This window comes from Pyrus communis, chromosome 2 (genome assembly GCF_963583255.1).
Source record: "Pyrus communis chromosome 2, drPyrComm1.1, whole genome shotgun sequence".
In the NCBI taxonomy this organism is placed as follows: Eukaryota; Viridiplantae; Streptophyta; class Magnoliopsida; order Rosales; family Rosaceae; genus Pyrus; species Pyrus communis.
Window position 1 is genome coordinate 2,379,944 of NC_084804.1, and position 27,228 is coordinate 2,407,171.

Genomic DNA, 27,228 nt, shown 5'->3' on the forward strand with positions numbered 1-27,228 from the left:
GACATTGACCCTGCCAGCTGTTGAGTTCCGTGGCCACCAATTCATCAAATGGAAAACCAACAAAAGAAGCCAGTAAATATGAACACGACAACCTGGTAAGCAAAGAATTTGAATATTAATTATACGATCAAAGCAGTAAAGTTTGAGTTAATCAAAGCGAAAACAGCGTTAGAGTCCGCATGAATCACATGACCACTGTGCTAGCTCCCACTAAGAAAAGTCGTATGTATATTCTCTTCCAAAAGTGAAACTTGGTTGCGTTCGTGTAGGACTCCTTTGCAATTATTTATAAGAAAATTAATGAAAATAATTTAAAAACTTTGAATTTTAATGATAAGGACAATATAAAGAGTAAAGTGAATAGTACCAAGATTGATTTTTTAGTGTAAAAATGTGATTTTTCGTTAAAGGGAACAGTACCGTGGGCTTTTCATTAAAACTCCCATTATTTATTAGTTCAAGGGTTAAAAAAATATCAAATAGCCTTTCATAAACAAAGATCTTGCAATCTCTCTATTTTGATTTTAAATTGCTTTCCGATATATGTAATAACCAGTTCAAGGCGAGCCTTAACACAACAAAAAGATTGCTATTTTGTGACCAAAATGTCACGGATTCGTGTCGTGAAAACAACATTTTTGCAAAATAAAGGTAAGGTTGCGTACGATGAACGTTTCTCTCTCCCAACCCTGCAACATGTATAGTCTTGTTGGCTTAGAGTTGCCCATTTTAATATAATAACCAGCGCACTTCATAAAATAGGAGTATATGGTCAATATTTGAGAATGACTTTCAAGTCACAAGTATATTAGTATCGTAGCCTTTTGAGTTAGCTATATAATGTCGTGTATCATATTTTTTTAAGTCGCATTGTATTATTAATACAGACATTACAATAACAGTGCACTTGTGCCATAAAAATTGTTCTCTATATGAACTCGGTGGAGGACATGAAACCCTACAGTACGGCCATAAACAAAGTTATTACTAACTATTAGGACATCAAATAATGGTATGGTACGATGCATGCACTGAATCTTATACTGAAAAGGACTTGGTTCATATATACGTTCGTCTAGTATCTGTAGGAACTAGTGTTTTAAGCATGTCAGATTGTGTTAAAAGAGGCATAGATTCGATCTAGGAAGTGAGATTGTTTTGATATTTGTAAGAGGTGCGTTGGTGGTTGTTTGGTTTTCTTTATATCGTAATCTACCCATATCTTACATATTAGATCACATACCCTTGTGCATAAACGAGTTTAAATCTTTTACCCCAAATGTTATATGATCTATCTGTGACTTATCTTAAAGTTTGACATATGTACACCCCCAAACCTTATGTTTTAAACGCCGTTAATCACACATCACCTGGGTTTCACGTTTTACAGTTGAGCTTCTAGGTCAACGACGTTTATACAGAGGATTTTGGGTGGACGGTGTCAAATTTTGAGATAGACCACAAAGAGGTCACAAAAAATTTTGGGTGTAAAAGATTTGGAGTGTATAATAAACAATTTGGATCATATGAACTTATGATAGGATTGAATTTAGCAAATTATTCAATCTAATCTATTCCTAGACATTGGATTTTGGATTTATATGCAGCCAATCGTTTGTGAGTGGGTGAATTTTGATTATCATCAATTTGAGCTTTAGGATACATAAATCTATTATAAATCATACACCGCCTACCATAAATCAACAATTACGATACACTCCAACGGATGACAAACCATAAAAAGCTCTCATTGTAGTTGCTCTATCAAAATCCATAATTCAATGCCTAATAAGCAGAAATTTTATTTTATGTATAGAAGCAATATTGTGGGATGGCGGATTTGAGCATAGAACCTCAAATACCAGGTTAAACGTTATGTGCCATTTGAGTTACAAATTTCTTACAAATTGGGAGATTTACTACACTGAACAGTGTACACTAAATGCAAATTATCTGTTAATTTTTAAGTAAAACTTGCTATATATGCAAATATGAGTTACTGGGAAATCTGAAAAAGTAGAGAGTCGTTCCTAATATCCATCCAAATTCTTTTCTTTGAAAGCATTCCTGCTCGTCGTGTTCCAGTTTTAGTTTTAGCTTTGCTTCTGTTAGGTTTTGAGAAAGTGCTGTACCAAACAAATGATTTGACCGAAGGAATGCAGATTTTTATTTCAATATATGAACCAAATTTTACAATATATGTACAAAGATTAAAATCCATTACATGAACAAATTAACAATGTGTTCAAATTCTCAGAACTTATTGACCTAATTACTCGGTCTCGATATTCGTCTGGGTACCTATACGAGTTATTTGGCTGCTTGCCTGTGTATTGATGAACCTTGAGGATTGAAGATGGAAGCCACAGAGTTGGTTAATCCCACCACGATCGCCATCTTCACCTGACCCCTCTTCGGAATTGGCCGGCCGGAAAATCATTTTGTTGCAGGAAAAGAGCTCAAACTTTTTACCCTTCCTTCAGTCATTCATCTAAAAAGTAAAACACTTTCACCAAAAATCTCGACTGCTTGATTTATCATCATGTTATCTGATCAGCTAAGAGAAGTGATAAGCATGACCGGATTCACAGCCGCCTGCTATCAGAGAAAATGGAGGAGAAAAAGTGAAGCAGAACCCCCACAATAGCCACCTTCACCTGACCCCTCTTGGGGATCGGACGGCCAGAGAAACTCCCACCGTGGATCATAGCACTCTTTGCACCCTCCATCTCTTCTTTCCCTTCTGATTATCTTAATAAGAGATCAAAAAGTATATATCAAGCAAAGAACACTCAGTATTCTACACTTCAAAAGCTCTTCTCGGTGCAGATACTAGACCTTCTAAGAAAACAAATGGCTGTTTGGATCTTTAAAGTTTGAAACTTTTGAGCTGTGAGTTTGTTTTGTGATCTGAGTTTTCTTGATGTTGTATATATAGTGCGTGGGATATCAATTTTTTTGGTTTTTTTAATTTTGGGGAAAACAATGTTTGATTATGCTACGTTGGTCGTAGAATTTGATTGTATTTTCTTTGTTTTTGGTTTGGATAGACAATCTTGACCTTCCTGGCTGGTTATGTTCACCCTTGACATTTTCTCTGGCTTGCTTTGTCGGTTTTCCATTTTATAAAGCTTCATTCTTCACAACGACTTGACCAGGAAAAGTCGTTCAACACTTCACAAACCACAATCACAATTTGAATTATATAAAGGCTTATTTTTGGGTACATTATTTAGAATTCGATTTTAACTTTACTTTGTCTTCTATAACTTGAAATTTATCAGTTTACTCTTTGAAATTCAAATTCACTTGACTTTGCCTTTTATAACTTGATTTTGATTTCATTTTACTCTTGAAATTCAAAATTCGTCATTTTACAATAAAACTCAAAATTCGCTCTATATTATCAGAATTATGTTAATTCCGTTATGAGATTTTGATTTAAGTGCATCAAGCTAATCAATTTCTTTTTATTTTTATTTTCCATATTTGCAACTCAAGCACATCAACCCAAAAAAATTCAATTCTTAATTTCTTCTTTTAAATTTAATATTTTCTGATTGTTAAATGTTAACACATAGTAAAGATTTATAATCAAATTCATTGGCACATGTGTGACATCCCACATCGCCTAGGGGAGTGGATCCTGTAAGCCTTATATGTATATTCCCAACTCTACCTAGCACGAGGCCTTTTGATAGCTCACTAGCTTCGGGTTCCATCGAAACTCCGAAGTTAAGCGAGTTGGGGGCGAGAGCATTCCCAAGATGGGTGACCCACTGGAAAGTTCTCGTGTGAGTTCCCATAAACAAAACCGTGAAGGCGTGGTCGGGGCCCAAAGTGGACAATATCGTGCTACGACGGAGTCGAGCCCGGGATGTGGTTGAGCCTGGGTCAGGATGTGACAATTTGGTATTAGAGCCAATCCATGGCTGGATGTGTGCCGATGAGGATGTCGGGCTCCTAAGGGGGGTAGATTGTGACATCCCACATCTCCCAGGGGAGTGGATCCTGTAAGCCTTATATGTATATTCTCATTTCTACCTAGCACGACATCCGGGGCTCGACTCCGCCATAGCACGATATTGTCTGCTTTATGCCCCAACCACGCCCTCACAGTTTTGTTTCTGGGAACTCACACGAGAACTTCCTAGTGAGTCACCCATCTTGGGAATGCTCTCGCTCCCAACTTGCTTAACTTTGGAAAATGTCTCGTGCTAGTAGAGATAAAAATATACATATAAGACTTACAAGATCCACTTTCCTAGATGATATGAGATGTCATACATGTGTCGTAATCTTATTAAATAGATGGTCCCACATAAAACAATATAGAGCAATTTTTAAGTTTTAGGAAAGAAAAAGAGTCCACAAATTAAAATAAAACGAGTTTTGTACCAAAAAAAAAAAAAGAAATATTCTGGCACGTTATTAATGAAAATGACTCGTAAGCAATGTGAACACGACTGTATTATTATAAAGAAATATTGCATGAACCGCACATGGCCATTTGCATCCCATCACCAAAATTTGAAATTTATCCCTCTACTTCAAAAGCACATACGCCACGGCAGCTTTTCTTGAGCTCTACTTTTTCTGAAGAGCCAAACCTAATCCTGGATGAGGGCCAGCCCGGTCCCATAAGGACCTGTACTAGATTCAAGTTCAAATTGAAGTGGGCCAGCCCGGTCCCATAAGCTTTTTAATGTCCCTGCCACTAATTAATTAATTATAAACTACTAATACCATTCACTGAATCTGATAGTGTAAATGGTACACCTTGATTCATTGTATTTCACCTTAATTATATTTTAATTATGTCAGATTATGTTTTAAAAGGAAGAGATTTCGGTCCAATCATTTGGATTATGAACAAAATAAAATGGAACAAGTACGGCGCTATGCTAATTCTTTTTCTAAATTACAAATGATTTTCTGGCTGTTAGATCAATTTCTGAAAATCGAGTACCATGAAACTCTTGACTCTAAACCACGAAAGAAACTTCGGTACGACTATTTGATTAGAGCAACATTTATACTTGTCATACAGAAACTTCGATATATCGAAGTTTTTTTTTATGAGACTATTTTGAGGTTGAATGGGTTCAAACGCACCGATTTGCTGTGATGTGTGATGAATTTTAGCCATCTAAGGTCATTTAGACTTTAGTCTTGTAAACTTTATAATAAAAATCAAACTTTTCGATTTACTTCTTTTACATTTCTAAAAACTCTCGTGAACTTTATGAGGATCGAGTTAAGTTTATTTAAGCCTTATGGCTGCTACTGTAATCATCATTCAAGTATTATTTAATAAAACTTTCGGTTTTCTCTCAACTTCGGTGGATTCCATTAAACTTTGTTCTTTAATGGGTTACGTTCGCATCCCTTGTTAGCTTGTGCTGCGTTCTTTAGAGCTCATTGTTTATTATTTGTTGGCAACATTGATCCTGCAGCCAGCTGTTGAGTTCTGTAGCCACCAATTCACCATCGTAATACATTTTTTTTCAAAAGAAGTTTTAACGAAAAACTCGTTGTATTGTTTATTTTAATAAAAAATTAGATTTTTACACTAAAAAGTCAAATATGGTGCTATTTATTTTGTCCTTATCGTTAAAACTCAAAATTTTCAAATCTTTTTAATTAGTTTTCCTTTTTTTAAATGGAAAACCAACAAAATTAGCCAGTAAATGTAAACAAAACACCTTGTAAGCAAAGAATTTGTATATTAATATGATTTAAAGCAGTAAAGTTTAAGTTAATCGAAGTGAAAACAGCATTAGAGTTGTTCAAAAAAAAAAAAAAAACAGCATTAGAGTCCACAAGAATCACATGGCCATTTTGCTAGCTCCCACTCAAAAAAGTAAAGTTGTATATATATATATATAGTGACAGTTGATGGGTCTCCTCGTGCAGGACTTATCTGCAATTATTTATTAATTCAAGGGTTAACAAAATTAATCAAATATCCTTCCTCAACAAAGATCTTGCAATCTCTTTCTTTTGATTTTAAATTTTTTCTCGATTAACATAACAACCGGTGCGCTTTGAAAAAAGATGAGTAGATGATCAATATTTAAGAACGACTTTCATATTTTAAGTTGCTACTATCGTAACATTTTGTGTTAACAACAAAATATTGTGCATAATATTTTTTTAAATCGTACTATATTATTAATATAGAGCGTTATAATAATAGTGCACTTGTGTCATGAAAGCAGGACCATAAACAAAGTTATATTGCTAATTATTAGGAGAACAAAGCCATAGTGTAGTACGGTGGAGAGCAAAGCCATAGTATAGTACGGTGCATGCACTGAATCTTGCACTGAAAAGGACTTGGTTCATACGTATGCACATCCAAAATCTGTAGAAAACATGTGTTTAAGTATGTCAGATTGTGTCAAAAGAGGCATGGATTCGATCTAGGATGTGGGATTGTTTTGATATATGTAAGACAGTAAGAATTAGTTGATGGTTGATTGGTTTTCTTCATATCGTAATCCACCCATATCTGATATCTTACATAATATTATATCAGATCCTAGTGCATAAACACATGCTCTGCATCCGGATCAATATTGTGAACTTATGACAGGATTGATTCTAAATTCAATCTAGTCATTCCTAGACGATGAATTTTGATAAATATTGTATTTTGGGTTTGATCCGGTCAATCGTTTGTGTGTGGGTGAATTCTAATTATCATTAATTTGAGCTTTAAAATATATTAACTTATCATATACACACCGCCTCTAATAAATCAACAATTAGGATACACTTCAACGAATGATAGGCCATAAAAGCTCTCATTGTACTAGCTCTATCAAAATCCATAATTCAAGTCTAAACAAGTAGAAATTTTGTTTCTATAGAAGTGATATTGTGGGATGACGGATTTGAGCATAGAACCTCACATACAAAATTAAACGTTATTTACTCTTTTTTTGTCAATTGAGATTCTCATTAACACCATAGATAAGGCAAAAGAAATAATAACAGAGCAACATGCAATGTTACATACAAGCGCACCAAAACAAAGGCAGGTGGAGTTAAGCTCTGCCTAACCTTGATTTACATTTTCCGGTTAACATGAGCCCGTCCCTTGACAAAACCAAAACCAAAGAAGGAGGAGGCTACGAGGCCAACCGTTGACGGCACACCGTCTTGACACCCAGACTAGCAGCTTCATGTGCTGTTTTGTTCTCTTCTCTGTGAATAGTTCCACCGAACTGGAGCGAAAGATGAAGATAACCTTTCAAATCTCCTCCATGATGGGGTAATTTATCCACATACTTCCAATTGACTTCTTCATGATAAGGGGATTTACTACCCTGAACACTGTACCCTAAATGCAATTTCTGGAATTTTTAAGTAAAAGTTGCTATGCAATAAGAGTAACTGGGGAATCCGAACATAGAAAGTCGTTTGTATCCATCCAAATTCTTTTCTTTGACAGCATTCCTGTTCGTGGTTTTCCAGTTTTAGTAGCTTTCATGCTTCTGTTAGGTTTTGCGATTTCATTTCACGCACAAAAAGCACTGTTGTACCAAACAAAATGATCTGACCAAAGATATGCAGATTTTCATTTCAATATTTGAACCAAATTCTACAGTATGTACAAAGATCAAAACTATCACATGAACAAATCAACAATCCGTTCGAATTCTCAGAACTTCTTGACCCAATATAACTCGATCTTGAAATCCGTCTTAGTAACTATACGAGTTACTTGGATGCTTGCCTGTGCAGTGATGAACTGTGAGGATTGAAGATGGAAGCCACAGAGTTGGCTAATCCCACCACGATCCCCATCTTCACCTGACCCCTCTTCGGACTTGGCCGGCCGGAAAATCTCCTCGACAAATCTCCGCCGTTCATCATCGCTCTCCCGGCGCTAGCAGTGGCTACGGAACCTTCCATCTTATCTAGCTCTTCTTTTCTTGTATAAAACCCTCTGAAATCTATATGTTTTTGCGAAGTTTTGATGCAAAATACAACACAAGTTGGTTTTGCTCGATGCTCTTTCCAGAGCCCGCAGCTTTCTTATATACGACTCAGCTGGTTCACCATAATGACCATATTGCCCATTCGTCAGATCAATATACGCAAGTTGCGGATGGGTGATCCAGTCATTTCATGGCCTATGGGCACATTTAATTGTGGTGGCTGCTGCTGCATATTGATCACGTGGATAATTTAGTTTTTTGTTGGTCAAGGGAGTCTGTATTCCACCAGACCAGACGCACAAGCAACCATGTCGCACTGTTTGGAATCTTGTCATTTGTTTAAAAATTATTTTAACCGACTATTTCTTGTTTAATGTTAATAATTAATGGTATGAGGAATACGTTTGCTCATTATCTTTGAATGATTGTGATACTCACAATCTTATTTATTATCGTTATATGAGTTTAAATTTTAAATTTTATATGAATCCAATGATACCTTACTTAGAAAATAAACAAAGTTGAAAGTCAGCAAGCTAGAAAATAGAAAAGTTGGATGGAGTTGTGGACCGGAGGTTTAGTCTAAGCTTGAATTCTAATGGATGAATATAACTCGAAAGAATTTTAGAAGAAAAAACTGGATTGAGCTGCTGGACTTGTTCAGCTCTTTATTTAGTTTTTCTAACGACTCGTGTGATATGTGTTGTATCACATGATAAATGGGATATTAATAAAGAGTATACTCTTCAGTTGTACTAAAAAATATGCCAGGGTTATGGTTGTCGAGATTAACTTATATATATACTATTATACTCCATTTAGGGGACAACTAGGCTAATAAAGTGAGCTGACTAAAGAGTGAAAATTGTGTTGGACTAAAGTTTAGCCATCTGCGTAGTTCTTCCAGTGTCACGTAATTGATGATTCATCCTTGTAGCACTACGTAATCGATGATGATATTTCACTTTGTTAGATGACATAAGCAATGATGGTATGTGTCTCACCCAAGCTAGGACAAATGAAATAATAACCTCCACTAGTTAAGATGAATTATTGTGAAGTTGACAAGTTCGTTTCAATTCAAATTTCAAAGTTCAAAGAACTTGGGGACCTTTAGCTTTCACCTTTGTTTTAAGATATGATCAAGGAGGATCCTCATTCCGAGGATATAAAGATTTTTTCATTGTATCTGGTTATCGTATATCTTACAGTAATAAATCATTTTAAATATTTTTATATAAAATTAAATATAAATAGTACTTAACAAAAATTGATCGTACGATGTATGATGAACGAACATAATGTGAAAATTCAAGGATCCTTATAAAGAGGATTCGGATAAGATTCCTGTTTGCGATTAAGGGACGAGCAAATAAAAAGGTCAAAAGCAAATTCATTTTATCTATAAAGATGAAATCGATTGATTGCACCACATATGCACCATCAAGCCCAAATTCAATTATGATATTGGGCTCAATCTAATATTAATGTAAATGCCTTTACCACCCTAAAAGAAACAAATGGCGGCAGCCCAAAAGTCAAAATATATGCGAATTGCTATGTGGGCTGGCTGCCCCATGATTTTTGCGAAAACTTCATCGATTAATTAGAGATCAATCAACATGTTACAATATTCCATGCCGATAATATTTCTATAAAAAGAAAAGTTAAATATTATAATCTCACTCTAATTATTAATAAGGTATTTTGTGATAAAACTCTACATCTGTCGAACAGTACCATTGATAATTATTTGAAAATAATCTTTAAATGATAATAGAGAAAATGAAGTGCAAGTGTGGATGCGATGCGAGAATGCAATCATCAACAAAACCAGGTCAAATTTATCTCCAAAACAAGAGAATTGAACTACGTCATGCTATTGAAACGCTGAAGTAATACCAAGTCAACAACAAGTTGAGGCTGCCGTCCTGTTCAAAACTTCAGAACTTGAGCCGCAAGAATCTAAAAGCACCACTACGCACAACAGGTTAAGAAAACTTTCATCAAGATATCAACACCATTCATGCTGCTGTGAATGATTTGCTGCTACTAGATTCTTGCCAATTCGACCATCGTGGGAGAGATTTTGGAGCCTATCTGCTTTCAAAATTTCAAATAAAGTAGGCAGTGCGTTGCACTGGCCACTAAAGTGGCACACTTCGCCTATTGATATTATTTTAGCCAAAAAAATATCTGAGATTGATATAATTTTTCACTTTAGTCATTGACAATGAAAATCAATAAAAGTGGTTCTTGAGTTTGTTCACGTAAATCAGTTTGCTTTTTTTGTGAAAATTCTGTTAATATCTTTGTTAAGTGGAGGGGTTGACAAAAATATCCTAAAAAAAGTGGTCATGTGGTTGTTCACATGATCATTTAACAACGATATTGAATGATCTTTTACGGAACGACCAAAATGATTTGAATTCAATAACTATTTCTATCAATTTTCATTATCAAAGACAAAAGTAAAGAGTTTTGCCAATATAAAAATCCATCTCGAATAAAAAATGCTCTGAGTAACCTGAAATGAAGTCGACGAGTAAGACATACGGTAAACACTACTAGAAATCATGAAGTTGAGGATTGTAATATGGGCCCATCCACTAATTAAGATAAACACCAAGTGTTGTTGTATCAGAGATATGAACATAATTACTGAAAAGTAATGAAAAAGAATCCAGTTGCTTAATGTCGTGATCTATCAAATATGATGGAAATTCGTGGCATCACTTTTATTACACAATTTTTTATATGTATTTTTATTGGAGCCCGCTTTATAATTATTTTAATTATTTAAATCGTCTATCTTTTAAGACATCTTTCATAGATTATTTTTGCAAAAATTTAGACAAATCCAAAACTGTTAAGACATTCATTTGTTGTGAAAAAATAACTCTAACGGTCATATAGTTTCATATTTGAGTGAATTTTGGTTTACATGATCATTGAGGGAAAACCTAAAAATAAACAATTGAATAGTTAAAATACATTACAAAACAAGTTCTAAAAATATGTGTGTCAATAATTTTGTAAGAAAAATAATGTCACAGATCCGTCTCATCAAACAAACGTATGCTCATCTCTCTTGTCATATACCACTCCTAAAACATACTTTCTTCGAGTGTACATGAACTTGCATTGCTTACGTTCGGATGAGTTCACAATGACTCTAACTTTGGTTCAATTATTTTTTTCTGTACCCATTTTGCATAATTGAACACTTATTTCAAAATTCCAATTATTTGTCATGAAATCCCATTAACCATCATATGCATAATCAATGCTTTTGGCAGTCAAGATGAAGAATAAAATAGTTAATTGGACTTCGAGCATGTGAAATTTCGTTAATTACTCACAACCTTTAATTTGATTTAACTTTTTGCAAAGTGTCATTTAGGAAAGAAACATATGTTACTATGACATAAAAATGATATAAAATCATTAATCAACACTACTGTATATAATTAGAAGAGATAAATTTTGATATGATTGTTTGATTAAGGTAGCTCTCACTCTAAGTGAGTTCATCATAAGACCAAATCGGGCCAAAACACTAGAAGTCTCATAATTTTGTTAGAGCTTGACTTACCAACGACGTGATCAGATTCCCTTATCAGCACTTCTCAAACCAAAGGTGCACCTAAATATTGTTCAAATAAAAGTGCTTTTTGTATATATGACTTATTCTTAGCTAAATTTTTCGGTATTTATTAACGCAACCGGCGTGATCATTAAAATGAAAATAAAACTGAAAAGATGTGCTCCAATTCCGGACCCAAGTAATTCAACTTGAATTGGTAATCACAAGTTTCCAAAAGTAGATATAAGCAGGCACTTACAAGTAAGCTAAAAACTACTAGAAATCATGAAGTTGTTGATTAGAACATGGGTCCATGCACTAATTAAGATAAACATCAAGTCTTATTGTGTCAGAAGACTACGGACATGGGTTCAACTTGCCTACCAATTGCATCAAAGTGCTTATTCTATCCAATATGGAAATATGTGATTATGAGACAAATGTTTAAAGTAAAACTGGTGGAGAAAGACATAAGAAGATTTGAAAAGATACTTTAAGAAAAGACATGAAGTATTTGGAGCTAACGAAATATTTGTGGCAAAACCGAGCACAGTAACATTTTATGATTTATACAACCGACTTCATTTAGTGAAATAAGACTTTGTTATTGTTGTTGTTGATATATCAAACATATGCCTATCTTTCTTGTCATATATACCACTTCTAAAACATAATTTTGTCAAGTGTATTTAAACTTGCATTGCTTACGTTTTGATGAGCTCACAATGACTAACTTTGGTTCAATTTTTTTATTACCCATTTTGCAAAGTAAACACTTAAAAAGTCCAACTATTTTTGATGAAATCTTTTTTCTTTCTTTTATTACCCATCATATGCATTAGCTAGATCACATGATCAATGCATTTAGCAGTCAAGATGATAAGTAACAGAAAATAGTCGAGCATGTGAAATTCGGTTAATTCTAACAATATTAATTTAATTGATTAACTTTTTTGCAGAGTGTCATTTAGAAAAGAAACATATTTTATTATGATGTAAAAATGATAAAAATTCGTTAATTAACACTAGGGTAGACAATTAAAAGAATTTTTATTTATTTATTTATTTATTTTGATATGATTGTTTGATTAAGGTAGCTCTCACATTAAGTGAGATCATCTTAAAATCAGGGATCAAAATACTAGACGTCTCATAATTTTGTGAGAGTTGGACTTCCCAACTACGTGATCGATCCACCTCGATTAGTTTTTCTTAAACCAAAGGTGCACCTAAATATTGTTCAAGTAAAAATACTTTTTGTATTTATAACTTATTCTTAGTTAAACTCTCATGTACTTATTAAAGGTGATACTACTTATACACTCTTTTATATTTGACGTATCTTTTTCAATTTCTGACCATCAAATCAAATGAATTAAAAAATTAAAATGACATAAATTAACAGGAAGCATGTGAAAGTTAAAAAAGATGCATGAATTGTTGAGAATGAATCCCACCCTGATGAGAGGAAGGGACACGAGGACGTAAAAAAAAAGAATCGTATCAACTTGTTTCGACCTAGGGTAATAAGCTCATGAGCTTAGGCTTACTTCACCATCGAGAAATGAAAATGTATGGACTTATAGGGAAGATCAAATACTATTCATATAGCCAATTAATTTTATGTTAAAACCTGAAAGCATCACAATAGATTATTCCACGTAGAAAATCCAATGATCATATTGAAAATGAGTTTCACAAGAATGAGAGGAATGACCATCTTTGTGGACAGCAACACCCTACATTAATGTCCAACCGTAAAAAGGAGAGGATCCTCCTAACCAACATATGTGGGCAATTTGAATTTTTATCCAACGGTTACAAATAAGAGAATCCCTTTAAAGTTATAATAATCATAATCGTTGGATGAAAATCTAACGATCCACGTGTGTTGGTCAGGAGGATCCTCTCCTTGGGCTCCGGAGAGGATCCAAATCCCTATAAATAAAGCAAGGCCCTCATCCAATCATGATCTATCACCTTCCATTCATTACCCTTTTTGTTGGCACCCTTCCAACGTCACCTAAACCCACACTCCAAATCCACACAAAACTCACTTTCACTTTCACTCTCAGACGCAAACACAACGTTCTTCAACCATGGCTATAAAAATCTCACACAATTTGGGACTTGAAATATGGAATAACAACAACAACAACTTCATACGCAGCAACAAAACCCACCTCAACTTTTCAGGGAAACTTGGCTACTGCTTATCCAAGTTCGGGAAAACCCGATCCTTCTCTGTAATGGAGGACCTGAAAACTTCGAGTCTTTTGGCCCCGGAGCCTGTGAAAAATTACTCCCAGGAATTGGATGTGGCTGTCAGAGCTGTGCAGTTGGCTTGCTCTCTCTGCCAGAGGGTTCAGAACAGTTTGATTTCGAAGAACGGCGATGGGGTCCAATCCAAAGACGACAATTCCCCTGTCACTGTTGCAGGTCAGTTGAATCTCTAACCTTTTTTGTTTCAGTAATACTTGAATTTGGAATTAGTGTTGATTTTGGTTATTTGGGTTTAATTTAGATTTCACTTGTTATGATTCTTTGAGAATTTGTTTGGATTTGAAGAAATTGTTATTAAAGTTTGTTCTTTTGGAAAATTATGACTTCTTGAAGTTAAAACATGTTGAATAATGGAAAAGGAGTGATGCTGCTAGTCACAGTTTCCTTAGAGGAACTTGACAGATGCCTCCTTTCTGCATCCCTCTCTGCATCAGCAGCGAGCTTTGTTTTTCAATGTTTTTTTTATCGTAATCCACCTTCACCCTTAGACAAACTCGCAGAATGTGTGATGAAATGTTGAACCCTACGCGCAAAACTTATATCAGGACCTGCAAAGGACATTATATCTTAGTCCTATCCTATGTTATGTTATTCCTTGAATTTGAATATATGGATATGTTTTTGTCTAAAGTTGTTGCCGCCTTTTAGAGTGCAGAATCTCTGTAAGGCACAACTTGCATTTTGGACCAAGCATAATGGCAGCATAAGCCCTTATCTCGCAGTGTCTTCCAGCACTCAGTCTTTCTACCTTCGAAGGCAGTCGTTATGTTTTCCTCTAAGATGTGTTAAATCATAACAAAACTGAACATTATACTTAAAACGTGTCGTTTTATTGTAGGACTGAGACATTTCATCTCTATTTCCTCACAAAATCTCCCTCACACCCCTTCTCTCTTAATCATCTTACTTCATTGTGGTTATTTCTTTAGAACATCAAGAATACTCTAGTCTAACGTCTCATATGCCTAGTAATCGTTGTTTGTCCGCTCAAACTTGGATTCTTAATTGAGGAAAATCATGCCCAATTTGCTTTTTATGTCAGTATCCTATCTTTACAATTTGGAACAGTTAGCTTTCAACACGAAAAGAACGCTTCTGAAAGAGAAGCTGGAATATTTAGCACGAGTCTTATGAAGTAGTTGCTGGTATACCAGTTTATGGCCCTGGACATCTCTCCATGGATTAACTTACAAAATAGTACTTTCCCTGTTATTGTATTGAGTTTTAAACTTGTTATCATGTCAATGGTCCATCATGGAGTAGGAATTTCAACTTTTTGGGTGCAGTTTTATGGCCAATAAAGATGAATCTAGTTTAATACATGTCCTTGTCCTCTCTTGACCGTATCGTGCAAACAGATTGGAGCGTCCAAGCAACTGTGAGCTGGATACTGTCAGAGTCTTTTGGGAGCAGCAACGTGTCCATTATTGCTGAAGAAGATATTCAAAATTTGTCCAAAGCAAAGGCAGGTGGAGTACTAAAAGATGTAGTGAAAACTGTAAACGAATGTCTAGCTGAAGCGCCTCGTTTTGGGCTTAAAAGTCCGAAAATGGCCCTTGGGACTACAGAGGTTCTTGAAGCCATCAGTCGGTGCAACTCACTTGGAGGCCCTGCTGGGAGATTTTGGACACTTGACCCTGTTGATGGCACGTTGGGTTTTGTACGCGGTGACCAATATGCAATAGCTCTGGCTTTAATAGAGGATGGAGAAGTTGTGCTTGGGGTTCTTGGCTGTCCTAATTACCCAATGAGAAAGGAATGGCTCAATTATCATCACCGTTATCATAGGATGATATCTAAATTGACACCACCAACGTCAGAATCTTGGGACAAAGGCTGTGTGCTTTATGCTAGAAGAGGCAGCGGCGAGGCTTGGATGCAACCGCTGCTCCATGTAAACAAGAATTTAGTGTGGCCAAACTCTGCAAAACCTGTCCGAGTGTCCACCATAGATAATCCATCACTGGCAACATTTTGTGAACCTGTTGAGAAGGCAAATTCGAGTCATTCCTTCACAGAAGGGCTAGCTCACAGCGTTGGGCTTAGGTACCACATTTTTAAAGTTTCGTCTCTCTTTGCTATAGATGTTACATCCTACAGGTATGTTATAAAATGCACAAATGTTATTGTGACTGCAGGAAGCAGCCACTGCGAGTATACAGCATGGTGAAGTACGCAGCCATAGCTCGTGGGGATGCCGAGATTTTTATGAAGTTTTCAAAGGCTGGCTACAAGGAGAAGATTTGGGATCACGCAGCCGGTGTTGTTATCATACAAGAGGCTGGTGGGGTGGTTACAGATGCCGGAGGGCGTCCACTGGACTTTTCAAAGGGCATATACTTGGAAGGTCTTGATCGAGGCGTAGTTGCTAGTGCTGGAGCCAATCTACATGACAAGATCATCGAGGCGGTTGATGCTAGCTGGGACTCCTCCAGTCTATAAAAAAAAGGTCTGCTGATGGTGCTTAACATCAATGAAAACACAACTCCTTAGCCATTACATTACCCGAGATCGTACAAAAATTGTAAATTATTGTTTTCAATTTTGTGTTCTTTATTTATCTGAATTTTGCATCGGCAGAAATACTAGGGGAAAATGCAGAAGTATATGTAGAAAGTTCATGCTTGACCATCTTAGCCTGTGTTCCAATATGCTTTAAGGTAATCAATAAGTCTCTCCTAGCAGCCTGCGCTGCAATTTAGAGAAACTGTGATATGGGTCAAGTAATGTAAAATGTATTGAATTGGAATCCGATGGCAGAGACATTGCTGAACTATTTGGCCCAAACAGACCCAACAAAAGGGAAGAAAAGTAAGAAGGAAAAGAAAAACGACAACATTTTTTTGAAGCAACTTTGATTGTAATTGTAACACCACGTGTTATCTCTACATGTTACTAACTCATCTAAAGTTATTCTAGTGTCTGATGCAACAAGGATGATGTCTTAGTTACAAGTCAACCACACTGAATGCATAAAAACGACTCTTCCCACTTTGTAATGATCTGTAGTAACAAAACACGATATGTGGTAACTAATTCATATGTATTATAACACGTCAATTAGTTATTATATCACACAACGTTAATCTTGTACCATAACCTTTTGTGAAGGAGGGTATAACGCACTCGGCGTCCCAAGTAGTGATCGTCGCCTTGAGATTAAACAAGGCACCCACATCTGCGAGAGAGACACTAAGAGTCTGAGATTGCGACAGATGATGCAGCACGCACAAGCAGAAGTTGAAGTAAATTGCAACTGTGTTTTTGAAAAATATGCAACTAGTTATACAAGTCATCAATCTTCTTAATGGCAATCGACATCAAATCTTTTAACTTGTAGACAAGTGGTTGTCAGCACAATGGAGAAAGAGATATTTAACTAGATCGAGCCATGTAGCATGAATTTATAATTAAGCATGACATTAAAGTAATTTGTTGTACAATAAATAAGTTAAATGAATGAAAAAGTTGTCATTACATTTGATTAAGATCAAATTAAGCACACCATAAATTCTCACATTTGCAGAAACAAGACAGATAGCAAAACTCACTTTCAAATATAAACATATCTGACCTAGCTCTTGGGGTTGGGGGATGCAAAACAAGTTGTTCTTTTAATTCTTTTGGGAGTTCGAGACTTGAGAGACGTCCATCTGTATGGACTCAAAGTCAAAATGATCATAAACGTGGTCGGCCCTCCAACTTTAATTGCTCAGCTCCTCCTCTTGACTACTTGACATGCAATCTGGTTGTCCAAGACTCAAGATCTTCCAATGACAGTCGAAAGACATTATCAAATCATTATTCATCAAATTCGAATATAAAACTTCTCATTTATAAATGAAGAGAAATACTATTAGACTATAATATTAAATACAACAACAACAAAGCTAATGGGATCAGCTGTATGTATTGTAGAACGTTACTACACTTGGTTTTGCACCAAGTCTTTCATTAGTCCCAAGGGCTTCATGTCTTTTCTTAAAGACTCTTTCTAAGTCTTTTTATGTCTTCATCTACTTTTTTTTACCCTGAATCTCTGTCTCTTGTAATATTAAATGACCTGTATTTTTCTTTAATTTTTTTTTTTTAAATATTGATCAAAGTTGTTACGTGTTATGAAGACTTTGTAAGTAGTGACCACTACCCTAGGCTTAAGCACGGACCCCAATGTATTGACACCTTTGACAGCCACATTGAAGCTTGAAAATTAGAAGTTTGGCAAAACTTGTTTAAATTCTAGGCTATCGATCAATATAACCGGCCTAATGAAATAGGAACATTCAAGGGTGGATATTGGAGAATATGTGCTTCAAGATTGTCTAGGCAAGTCTAAGACCCGAGGGGTGTAATGTGTAGTGGTACCAAAACAGGCATAGGTAGGGTTTGATAAGTACATACATTGGATTGCATTTGCGTGCGGAGATTATATATATACATATGGAAGTTGAAAACAAAGGGCGAGGCTTGGCGATGGAAATGTTGTTTTTTTTTTACCAAAAAGTCACGGGTTTGAGTCATGAAAATGATCACTTTATAAAGCAATGGTCTGCTGATAAACGTTCTCCTCCACTCCCCTCCCCCCAATCCACGACCCTCGCAAAGCAGGGATCCTTGTTGGCATGGGGCCACCATTTTATAGAGGTTGAAAAGGATGCTTTGGCTATCAAGTGAATATCACCATATTTGGTCCATCCTGTCACAGCAACGCTTACTTAATTATACGCCCTGGAAATTAGAGTTTAGGGTTTAGGGCCGTGATGAATCTTAAGATATAGCCTGGGACTTGCTTCCAAGATTACTGCATTCCTTTAAGGTTAAAACCCGATTCTAGAAGTTAGAACATCAAAATCCAGCATTACCCCATTATATCGGGTGAACTACCGTACCTTAGGACGAGAGATTCGTTCATGCAACCAGTATTCAATCTTAATGCCTTAAGCATGTCATCGTCTAATATTTGTGTGTCACGTGTTTGAAGAGCTAAAAAGAATTTGATTTCACATTGCAAATTAAACAATAATTGAAACAATCTCATAGAATTATATGAATGGAATACATAGTACTTAGGTGGTGCATGCCTTACTTTCCCACCAAATGCAGAGAGCCCTTGAAGTGCAGATCGATTTGCATCATGTGCTCATGACCTAATAAGAAGGCACCGTCATCTTAAATGAAATGCAGATTGGAAGTTAGCCACATTAATTTGTTCAGTGTTTTATGATGTTGCTATGACTCTTGTGAGAACATCCAATTCTAACTCTATCGTTCTCAGTCTCTGCACTACGTACACTACGGGTGGTTTGATATTGATGTGCTTTGAAAAAAAGCTAATTCTGCTGTGCTGTGAGAATAAGCAGCCGTGAAATAAAGCAGCAGAGTGTTTGGTAAACTTTTTTGTAAAAGTGCTTTTGAAAAAAAAAAGCAGTATTATAGTGTTTGGTAAACTTTTATGTAAAACAGATGTGAAAAAAAGCCGGTTTTTCAAAGCTGGGTTTTGCAGCTTCTTGTTTTTGGCTTTTTTTCACCCAAAACTGTGAAAAAAAAACTGAAGCTGAATGTTTACCAAACACAAAAACAGCTCCCAATTTTTTTTTATACCAACTTTTTTCATAATCACCTCAGTACCAAACTAAGCCGTACCTCTCTTTAATATCTGCTGTACAATATGTCGGACCATGTGTTTGTGCAGCACTACAGAAATTATAATTCTTCTGTATTTTTATATCACCTAGATTATTTGTAGTCGTACGCAAGAACTCCTTTCGTCAACGACTCATCTATATTCTAACAAAACTAAAAAACCAGAATTGGAGAAACAAGACATCAAATTGGAGAGATTTGACAAAGAAACCAACCATCAAGAGACATGACCAAAATCTAGCAATTAATCAAATAAGCGCTAACAACATGTAATCCCTATGCCATGCCTATCATCTTGTTGTCATCCACAAGCGTACAATCCAAACCAACTCAATAGAAACGAAAGTGTATAATTTGGCAGATACCGAGTATCCATCTACAATACATTTGTCTGTATTGATAATATAACAATCAAATACGACCGACCTACAAGAACTTCATGTGGGGCCCCATCAAAAACAAAAGGTGAACATATATCACATTGTCACTTATTATGTGGACTAAACTTCATGTGTGTAACTTACCATATAAAAGGATTACCTCAAATCAACAAAACTTTTTACTTTGCGAGGGTCAAAGAAAACGTCTATCGTGTATGTAATCTTATTTTTACTTTGCAAAAAAACCATTTTTACGACTTGAACTTGTGACATTTCGATCACGATTCATAAAAGAGCAATTTAATGTTGCGCAAAAGCTCACCCTTGGCCTAACTTATTACATAATACCAAAATAAAAAACATTTTATCCAATTAAAAGAGTAAAAGATGGATAATAATGGCACCCAACCTACACCCCATTCATTAGACGACCTCTATGTAACCGTCCAACACCCTCAATTAATGCCTTTTTTTCCCTTCCCCACCACCACCACCGCCACCACAATCCTCCCACTTGTATATATTCCCCCTTCCCCAAACACTCCCTTCTCTTCTCTATCTCATCACACTCCACAAGTGCTTTTCCAAAAAGTTAAAAAAAAAAAAAAATGATCCCAATAGCAAGTCTTTTCCTAGCCACTTTGCTCCTCACTGCTTCACTTGGCATCTCAGCCCGACCCGGATCGGATGGACCCTTCTCAGCTGAGCTCAAGCACTCAAAGGACAAAGGTGGTGCTGCTACTGGTGGCGGCAATGGTGGCTTTGGCGGGTTTGTCCCGCCAGGGTTTGACATACCCGGGTTCGGAAAGGGGTTCGGAAACGGCGTAGGTGGCGGGTATGGAGGAGGGTATGGAGGTCCTATTGGAGGGCATTCCAAGGGTGGAACTGTGAGGACTTCTCTTGTGTGTAAGGAAAAGGGTCCGTGCTACAAGAAGAAGCTGACGTGCCCTGCTAAGTGCTTCACTTCCTACAGCCGGTCAGGGAAGGGTTATGGCGGCGGTGGCGGAGGCGGTGGGTGCACTATAGATTGCAAGAAGTGTACTGCTTACTGCTAGAGGAATAGGCTGCTCCCGTTCCTTTTGTTATGGTACTGCAGCCGGTAGCCGGTAATATAGTTACTATAATTAGTATGGTTATGCATGTGATGTGATGTAAACCTACGATATATATATATGTCATTTTGCTTTATCTAAGAATAATGTTCTCTTGCCCCTCAAGCTTGCATTTGAAACCGCTTTCAGATAATAAAAACGCTTATGAGAATGTTCTGTAGAAATAATTTATTCATAACAAAAACATCTCTAACAATATTTGACGAAAAAAAAGTTAAAAATGCTTCTGAACTGAGACTTCTTGTGCACAAAAGTGATTTTATACAAGAAACACTAGAATGTTTGTTGAAATCGTTGGTGTGCCTCTAAATAGAAAGGCGTTATAAACAAAAGCACATTTTTACAAAAGCATTTCCAACCCAAATAGAGTTTGATAGTTCAATAATCTTAACATTCTTAATTTTGTTTAAAACATGGTTGGTTAGATAACCTTCGTAACAAACCAGATTATATTTGCACCCCAAAAAACATAAGTTATCTTTCGATTAGAATATGAATTTGGATCCTTTATGTTGTCCAGAGCCTAAGGACCATGAAATTCGAGCTTTTTATTTGTGTGAAAGAGATATCAAACCTTAGTTTGTGTAAAATGAGTCAGCGGAATGAGCTAACAAGGACTGTGAGATTCAATTTGAGTGATCCAGCATTCTTGGGTTCTGATCAGTGAGATTCGAACAAGGGGTACTTAGGATACATGTTGCTTTCATTTTAGTACTAGAGGTATGTGTTTAATCCATGGAGGTACAACAAAGGGTACTTTGCAGAGTCATAGAAATTAATTACATCCGTACAGAAGCAGCCTCAAAACATTAAATATCAGCGTTGTGAGAAGTTTGGCAGCTTATCTATACCTAATCAAGAAGCTTGATCCCCACTGTAAATAGGAAAATTCTACCACACAAGTACAACAATGGATTTGCAAGGAGGAAACGAGTTCGAAAGGTTACAAATTTCATAATATCGTTGAAAGAACGTAGTAAGCGAAAAAAGAATGCAGTAATCGAAAACTTAGGCAAAAAAAAATGATGGAATTAACAGTTTTCAGAAACAGAAAACATGAAGAAAACAAGATGTTTCTAGCAAGCCGGTGATGTCAAGCCTCCTAACCATTCTCCAGCATAGAAACAGAGGTAGCACTTAAGAGTCATCTACGAAACAGGCATAATATGGAACAAACAAAAAAATTAAGGCTCAAGCGAAACCATTTGTACCCGCAAATCCAGCAACTAAAGGGGCATTTACAACCTATATCACATACAGAAGTCCGCCATCTTTTCTTCTCCGTGCACGATTTTAGCTTCAGAGTGCTGCCCTCATGACTCCTCTCGCTCCTTCACGCCTCATTTCAGCAGCTTTGCCGCTTCCTCGGAAGTACATGTATACTTGCTGCACATGTAAAAGGGAGGGAAATATGTTGTAAGAAGACCAAAGAACAAGTGCTAGCTTTTGTGAGAATTTGGCAACGAGAATTGGGTTGGGAAATAGACCTGAATAACCCAGACGCTAAGCACTGCTTCTAGACAGAACATTCCGAATCCGATGAAGTAAAAGATCTGCAAGGACAGAAAAATAATAGTATCATCAACGACTATGGTTTCTCCCTTAAATATTTCGAAAACATTTAGGAGGATATGCTTTCAACCCATATCCTCTAAAGTATCTTGATGGGCGACACTCATGTGGGTGGGGCAGCCATACAAAATTTTAGAAGAAAAATATACTTTTGGACCAACAATCTTACCCCAACCAAAGCATGTTCGCTCAGAACATCAATTGCAGCCAGAATGCCACTGTTTGAAAGGCACACGACAGAGAATCATAAGCAGGATACAAGGGAGAAAACATTTTCACTTCATATATCCAACATTTTCACTTCGTATATCCATCAGCATCCACCAAATAAAAAATCCATTGATAAATCATAAATGTCTAATAAATGCAAGGGATATTCAATTAAAATACATACGTGAGAGATTTCCCTTTGAAGAATATCGGAGGAGCCACCGCAGCAAAGATGCAGAACCCAATGTGGAGCTGTAGGTAGAAGAAAATAATATATGTGACTAGCCAATTATGCTCAACGACAATGTGAACTGCATACCAACTACAACGAATTTTTTTTGGGACAGCTTACCATATAAAACATGAAAAACCATCCATACTTCAAGGCACTCTCAGACCTGCAAGAAGATGAAATGAGAGAATTCAAATCAAGAGCATAGCTAACTACAAATTCAGCAGGTACATTCCGCATGGTTGAAACAATAACATATGCATTAGCACTAGATGTCAGAACAGAGGTTATTATATAATCCAAGTTGTCCAACGACATTGCTTAACAACTTGGAACTTGCAGCAAATGAACCAGATCAATTCCTCATTACCATCACCAATACTATCACACTACCCAAATCCAATACCAGTAGCATAGACAAGTAGCTCAGAGAACTAGGACACTGGCAGGATTTAATAAAAATGGGCAATATATACCTGAAAGTTCGGTACAGTGGACGGTACCACAGGACATATGATCCAGGAGCCCCTGCTATGAAGTAGATAATAGCAAGGAACCAAATTTTTACCCCTGCATTACAAAATCAGGATATGATCAATTTCACCCAACTTGAGGATAGAACCAAAATGAATACTTGATTGTGTGCAGGACAGTCGCAAAGGATATGATCAATTTCACACTCACCATCCCCCTTAATCCATGCTGTAGTAACAGCTATTATATTCCAGAAAAGGCAAAGAACAATTCCTGCATAACACCATCGAGACAGGTTTCAATGAACTTTAGATTAGAAGTTTAGGATACATAAACAATAAAATAAAATATAAAACATCACACCACACAGATAGACTCACACAGCTCACACCCAAAAGGCAAGATGAAGTAATGCTAAAAAAACAAATGATTAGAAACTACATCTGCTCAGCACAACAGGTTAGTTTTAGAAGCCAAGTTCGTGTAATGATACGTATATAGACTGCCACCGACTTCTATACTTATGATTGTTAAAAGTTTTGGCTTTCATCAAATTGCAAGCCTCAAAATCATAGTCCAAGATCCACGAAAACAATCATGATTTCCAGAAAAGGGAACAAAAAGCCACTGTACCTATGAATCTATAATAAAAGCAAGCGTACGTAAGAATTGTGATATAAAGTTGACACATAATTAAAACATCCATAAATTAAACAATGACTGACACACCTAACCATGTTGTGAATGCAACATACTGCAGCCTCTGTAAATGAATTGGTATTTCATTTGCAATATCATGATGGATAATTGGGAAGAAAGGTGGCCAATTTTTATCCTCCAGAACAATTCCAGCTGCAAAACAAAAGGGAGCGTGGAAAACTTTAGTTCATAAAATTTCAAAGAACATCGAACTTGTAAATGTTTTGAAAAACATTATTTTAAGCTCCTCCCAAATGAGGAGAAAGAGAGATTCAGTAAGATAAAGTCAAAAGTAAAATACCACGTGCGGCAGCTGCTTCTTTCCGTTTTACAATCTGCATAATTTCGCAAAAGATGACAGTTAAAATTAGTTTGGATGAACAAGCAACTATAACAAGGAATTGACTGAAACATTTTGTGCCATGCTTTTTTTAAGAATCATTTCACACATTCAGAATTTAGAGTTTCTTTCAAGTCATACCTCCTCCCGCTTTCTCAAGTCAGCTTCTTTAGCTTGGAGTTCCCTCTCCCTCTTTTTCAAATCCTAAATAATAATAAATAAATAAAAACTATACTTTGTAAACAAAAGAAGTCAATTTCAATTGCCTAACTAACAACCTAAAATTAAAACTTACTGCATTTCCATCAATAGGTATATCAACGGTTTCACCAAGGCCGTAGTTGAAACCAGCACGTTCAGGAGGAAGAGGTGAAAGTCTTGAGTTTTTGGCAGGAGCAACACTTCCTGGATTCTGCTAATTACGTATCACATCATAAGAGCTCAAGCAACAGGTAATAAAAAGCAAGCTAAGTATCAAATTTTAAATATAAAGCCATTATTTATGTTTCATGTGCCTGATAAGTTTACAATGGACAGCGTACACACTATGCTTACCCACAAGGTAGAGCTTACATCTGAAATAAGGTAGACATATACATAGCTTGGTATCTACATGTGCACTCAAATATAATACATAGCTGGGATGCAAGAAGCAAGAAGATACTTTACAAATTACATTACCTATGTGTAGTCATACAGAATGCACAACTTTAATGGAAGACAGAATACAAAGAAGCAGCATTTCATGTGACTGACAAAATTTTCTATTTGAAGACCAAAATGAAATTCAGCATCTAGAATCTCACAGAATTCTATTCATATTAATTCCCAAATAAAAACACCTGTAGTGAAAAACTCATTTTCTATCTTTAAGAAGAGATTAAATATCACAAGCAAAGATAACGGCTTCCTTCTTCTTCTTTGTAAACTTCCATGGTGACACTAAAGATGTTAATCAGATTACAACATCACAGATTCACAGGTTAATAGAAACTTTAAATATTGGGACCTTTCATACGTATCCCCTCCACCCGTAATCGGGTGTCAGAAATTAGAAACAAAGACTTGTGAATGGAGGCATTCAAGTATAACAGACTTTTATTAACTGGATTACAGGAATCTACATCATATCTTACAATGTAGTGTCGTATCTGAAGTCGAACATTCTTGTCCTCTTAGAGTCAAACCTATAGTTAATAACCCACACCAAAACATTTCCCACAAGCAAACGACAATGTCTAAGGAAGCCAACATATTAAACCCAATACATGGGCATGTTTGATACATAGGATAGGCTTGGCTTGGACTAATCCTAGGGAAAGGCTTGGTTCTATACATGCAGGTCCTCATTTAAGGCCACCTAAGGAAGGTATAAACCCAGCTTATCCAGTTCTTAATTAACCCCAAGTTTGATCCAGGCTGGGATTGGTGTTAAATAGCCCAATCCTAGTCCTAGTCGCCCAGAGACTATTTAGACTCTGGAATCTCATTCCCAAAACATATCCAACTCAAAATTTGCAAAGAAAAACAAATTACGTAGTTGGATTTAGATAAGGTTATTACGTCATAAAATCTAGAGCAAACTGATACATTTAAAACCCGAAAAACGCAGATTTACGAAATTGGTTAAGGTAAATTTACTTGATTTACTTCAATTTCACAGCGAAATGCAGATCTTTAAATCACCAAAATCCAAATCCAATTTCCCAGCAAGTCAAGGACTTTAGTCAACCAGATTGACCAAATCGGAAAACCCAATTTGAATTCAGTTGATTTCAGCAGAAACAACAGCAATAATCATCGAGAAAGAAAACTCACCGAGAAGGGATTGACTTCGTCTTCTTCGGCAAAAGGGTTACTGTCGTAGCGGCCAGCCATGGCGGGGAGAGAGAGAGATTTGAGCGCCCAAAGGACCAGTCTCAGAGCTTGTCCGAGAGATCTGAGACGACGGGCAGAGAATAAAGGAAAAAACTTGTGATGGAAGAAACAAAATTGAAGAAAAATATATTTTCAGGCTCAAAAGAATGAAGGAAAGTCTGGGGGAGAAGAAATGGAATTTCTAGAGAGAGAAAGTGAGTAGAACGGTTGCTTTGTTTAATGGTTTTTTTTTTTTTTTTTTTTTTTTTTCTAGAGAGAGAAAGCGGAGGACTCGTCTACTCTTTGTTCGTCAGCTATTGACAGCCAATGCCGCCTTTTTTTTATTTGATTTTTCTGATTTTTGGGGGCATATATGAAAATTTGATTTTTAATTTTTGGTGGTTGTTCTTACGTGTTTTTAGACAATGACATTGCTTTTCTTTTAAAAAAAAAAGAGACAATGACATTGATGAAGTGCTACCAAATCTCAATTTGATTGAAAGAGGTATTTTAACGAGTTACAAGATAAGAATTGTTTAGGCGCTAAGTGACTACTGTTCTGATAAATTTTCAACCGTTTAAAAATTAAAAAATGAAATTAAGCTTAATAGAATGTATTGAATTACGAGATGAGAATGAAATATATTTTAGTTGGTGATAAGTTGGATAGATTAGTGTGGTTGGATGTATTGTAAATGCATATTTATAAACAAAAAGAAACTTAATGCAAAGGCTTGGTGAATTAGTCCACATGCTTCTCCTTTCATGTTAGGGGTCTGCTATCCCCACATCTCGTAATAATTTCTATCTGTTGATCTTCTTCAATTCATTTGACCCGACGGCCGAAAATTAAAAAGGTATGTAAGAAGTAAAATGGGATGTGTGGATATC

General features: G+C 36.1%; 3 protein-coding genes across 4 annotated transcripts; 2 read left to right on the top strand and 1 right to left on the bottom strand.

Moving 5' to 3' along the window:
- The first annotated feature begins 13,565 nt into the window (after positions 1 to 13,565).
- On the top strand, positions 13,566 to 16,357 carry LOC137726132 (3',5'-bisphosphate nucleotidase AHL-like). The gene is made up of 3 exons (XM_068465007.1): positions 13,566 to 13,974; positions 15,177 to 15,864; positions 15,957 to 16,357. Exons 1-3 carry the CDS (start codon positions 13,635 to 13,637, stop codon positions 16,258 to 16,260), a joined length of 1,332 nt encoding a protein of 443 aa, XP_068321108.1. The 5' UTR covers positions 13,566 to 13,634; the 3' UTR covers positions 16,261 to 16,357.
- A 4,024-nt stretch (positions 16,358 to 20,381) lies between these two features.
- LOC137726551 (uncharacterized) lies at positions 20,382 to 21,058 on the top strand. The gene has a single exon (XM_068465483.1). It carries the CDS (start codon positions 20,450 to 20,452, stop codon positions 20,894 to 20,896), a length of 447 nt encoding a protein of 148 aa, XP_068321584.1. The 5' UTR covers positions 20,382 to 20,449; the 3' UTR covers positions 20,897 to 21,058.
- Positions 21,059 to 21,976: 918 nt separating this feature from the next.
- On the bottom strand, positions 21,977 to 26,611 carry LOC137725492 (secretory carrier-associated membrane protein 3). 2 transcript variants are annotated; one of them, XM_068464198.1, is made up of 12 exons: positions 26,299 to 26,611; positions 24,776 to 24,895; positions 24,622 to 24,684; positions 24,442 to 24,475; positions 24,171 to 24,293; positions 23,652 to 23,714; positions 23,444 to 23,537; positions 23,088 to 23,133; positions 22,920 to 22,987; positions 22,695 to 22,743; positions 22,441 to 22,506; positions 21,977 to 22,339 (listed from the first exon to the last, which is right to left on the bottom strand). In XM_068464198.1, the coding sequence occupies exons 1-12, from the start codon at positions 26,356 to 26,358 to the stop codon at positions 22,253 to 22,255; spliced, it is 873 nt and encodes a 290-aa protein (XP_068320299.1). In that variant the 5' UTR covers positions 26,359 to 26,611; the 3' UTR covers positions 21,977 to 22,252. The 2 variants fall into 2 exon arrangements, with proteins under 2 accessions (XP_068320299.1, XP_068320300.1); XM_068464199.1 differs by having other exon boundaries at positions 24,776 to 24,892; positions 26,299 to 26,610.
- Between the last annotated feature and the right edge of the window lie 617 nt (positions 26,612 to 27,228).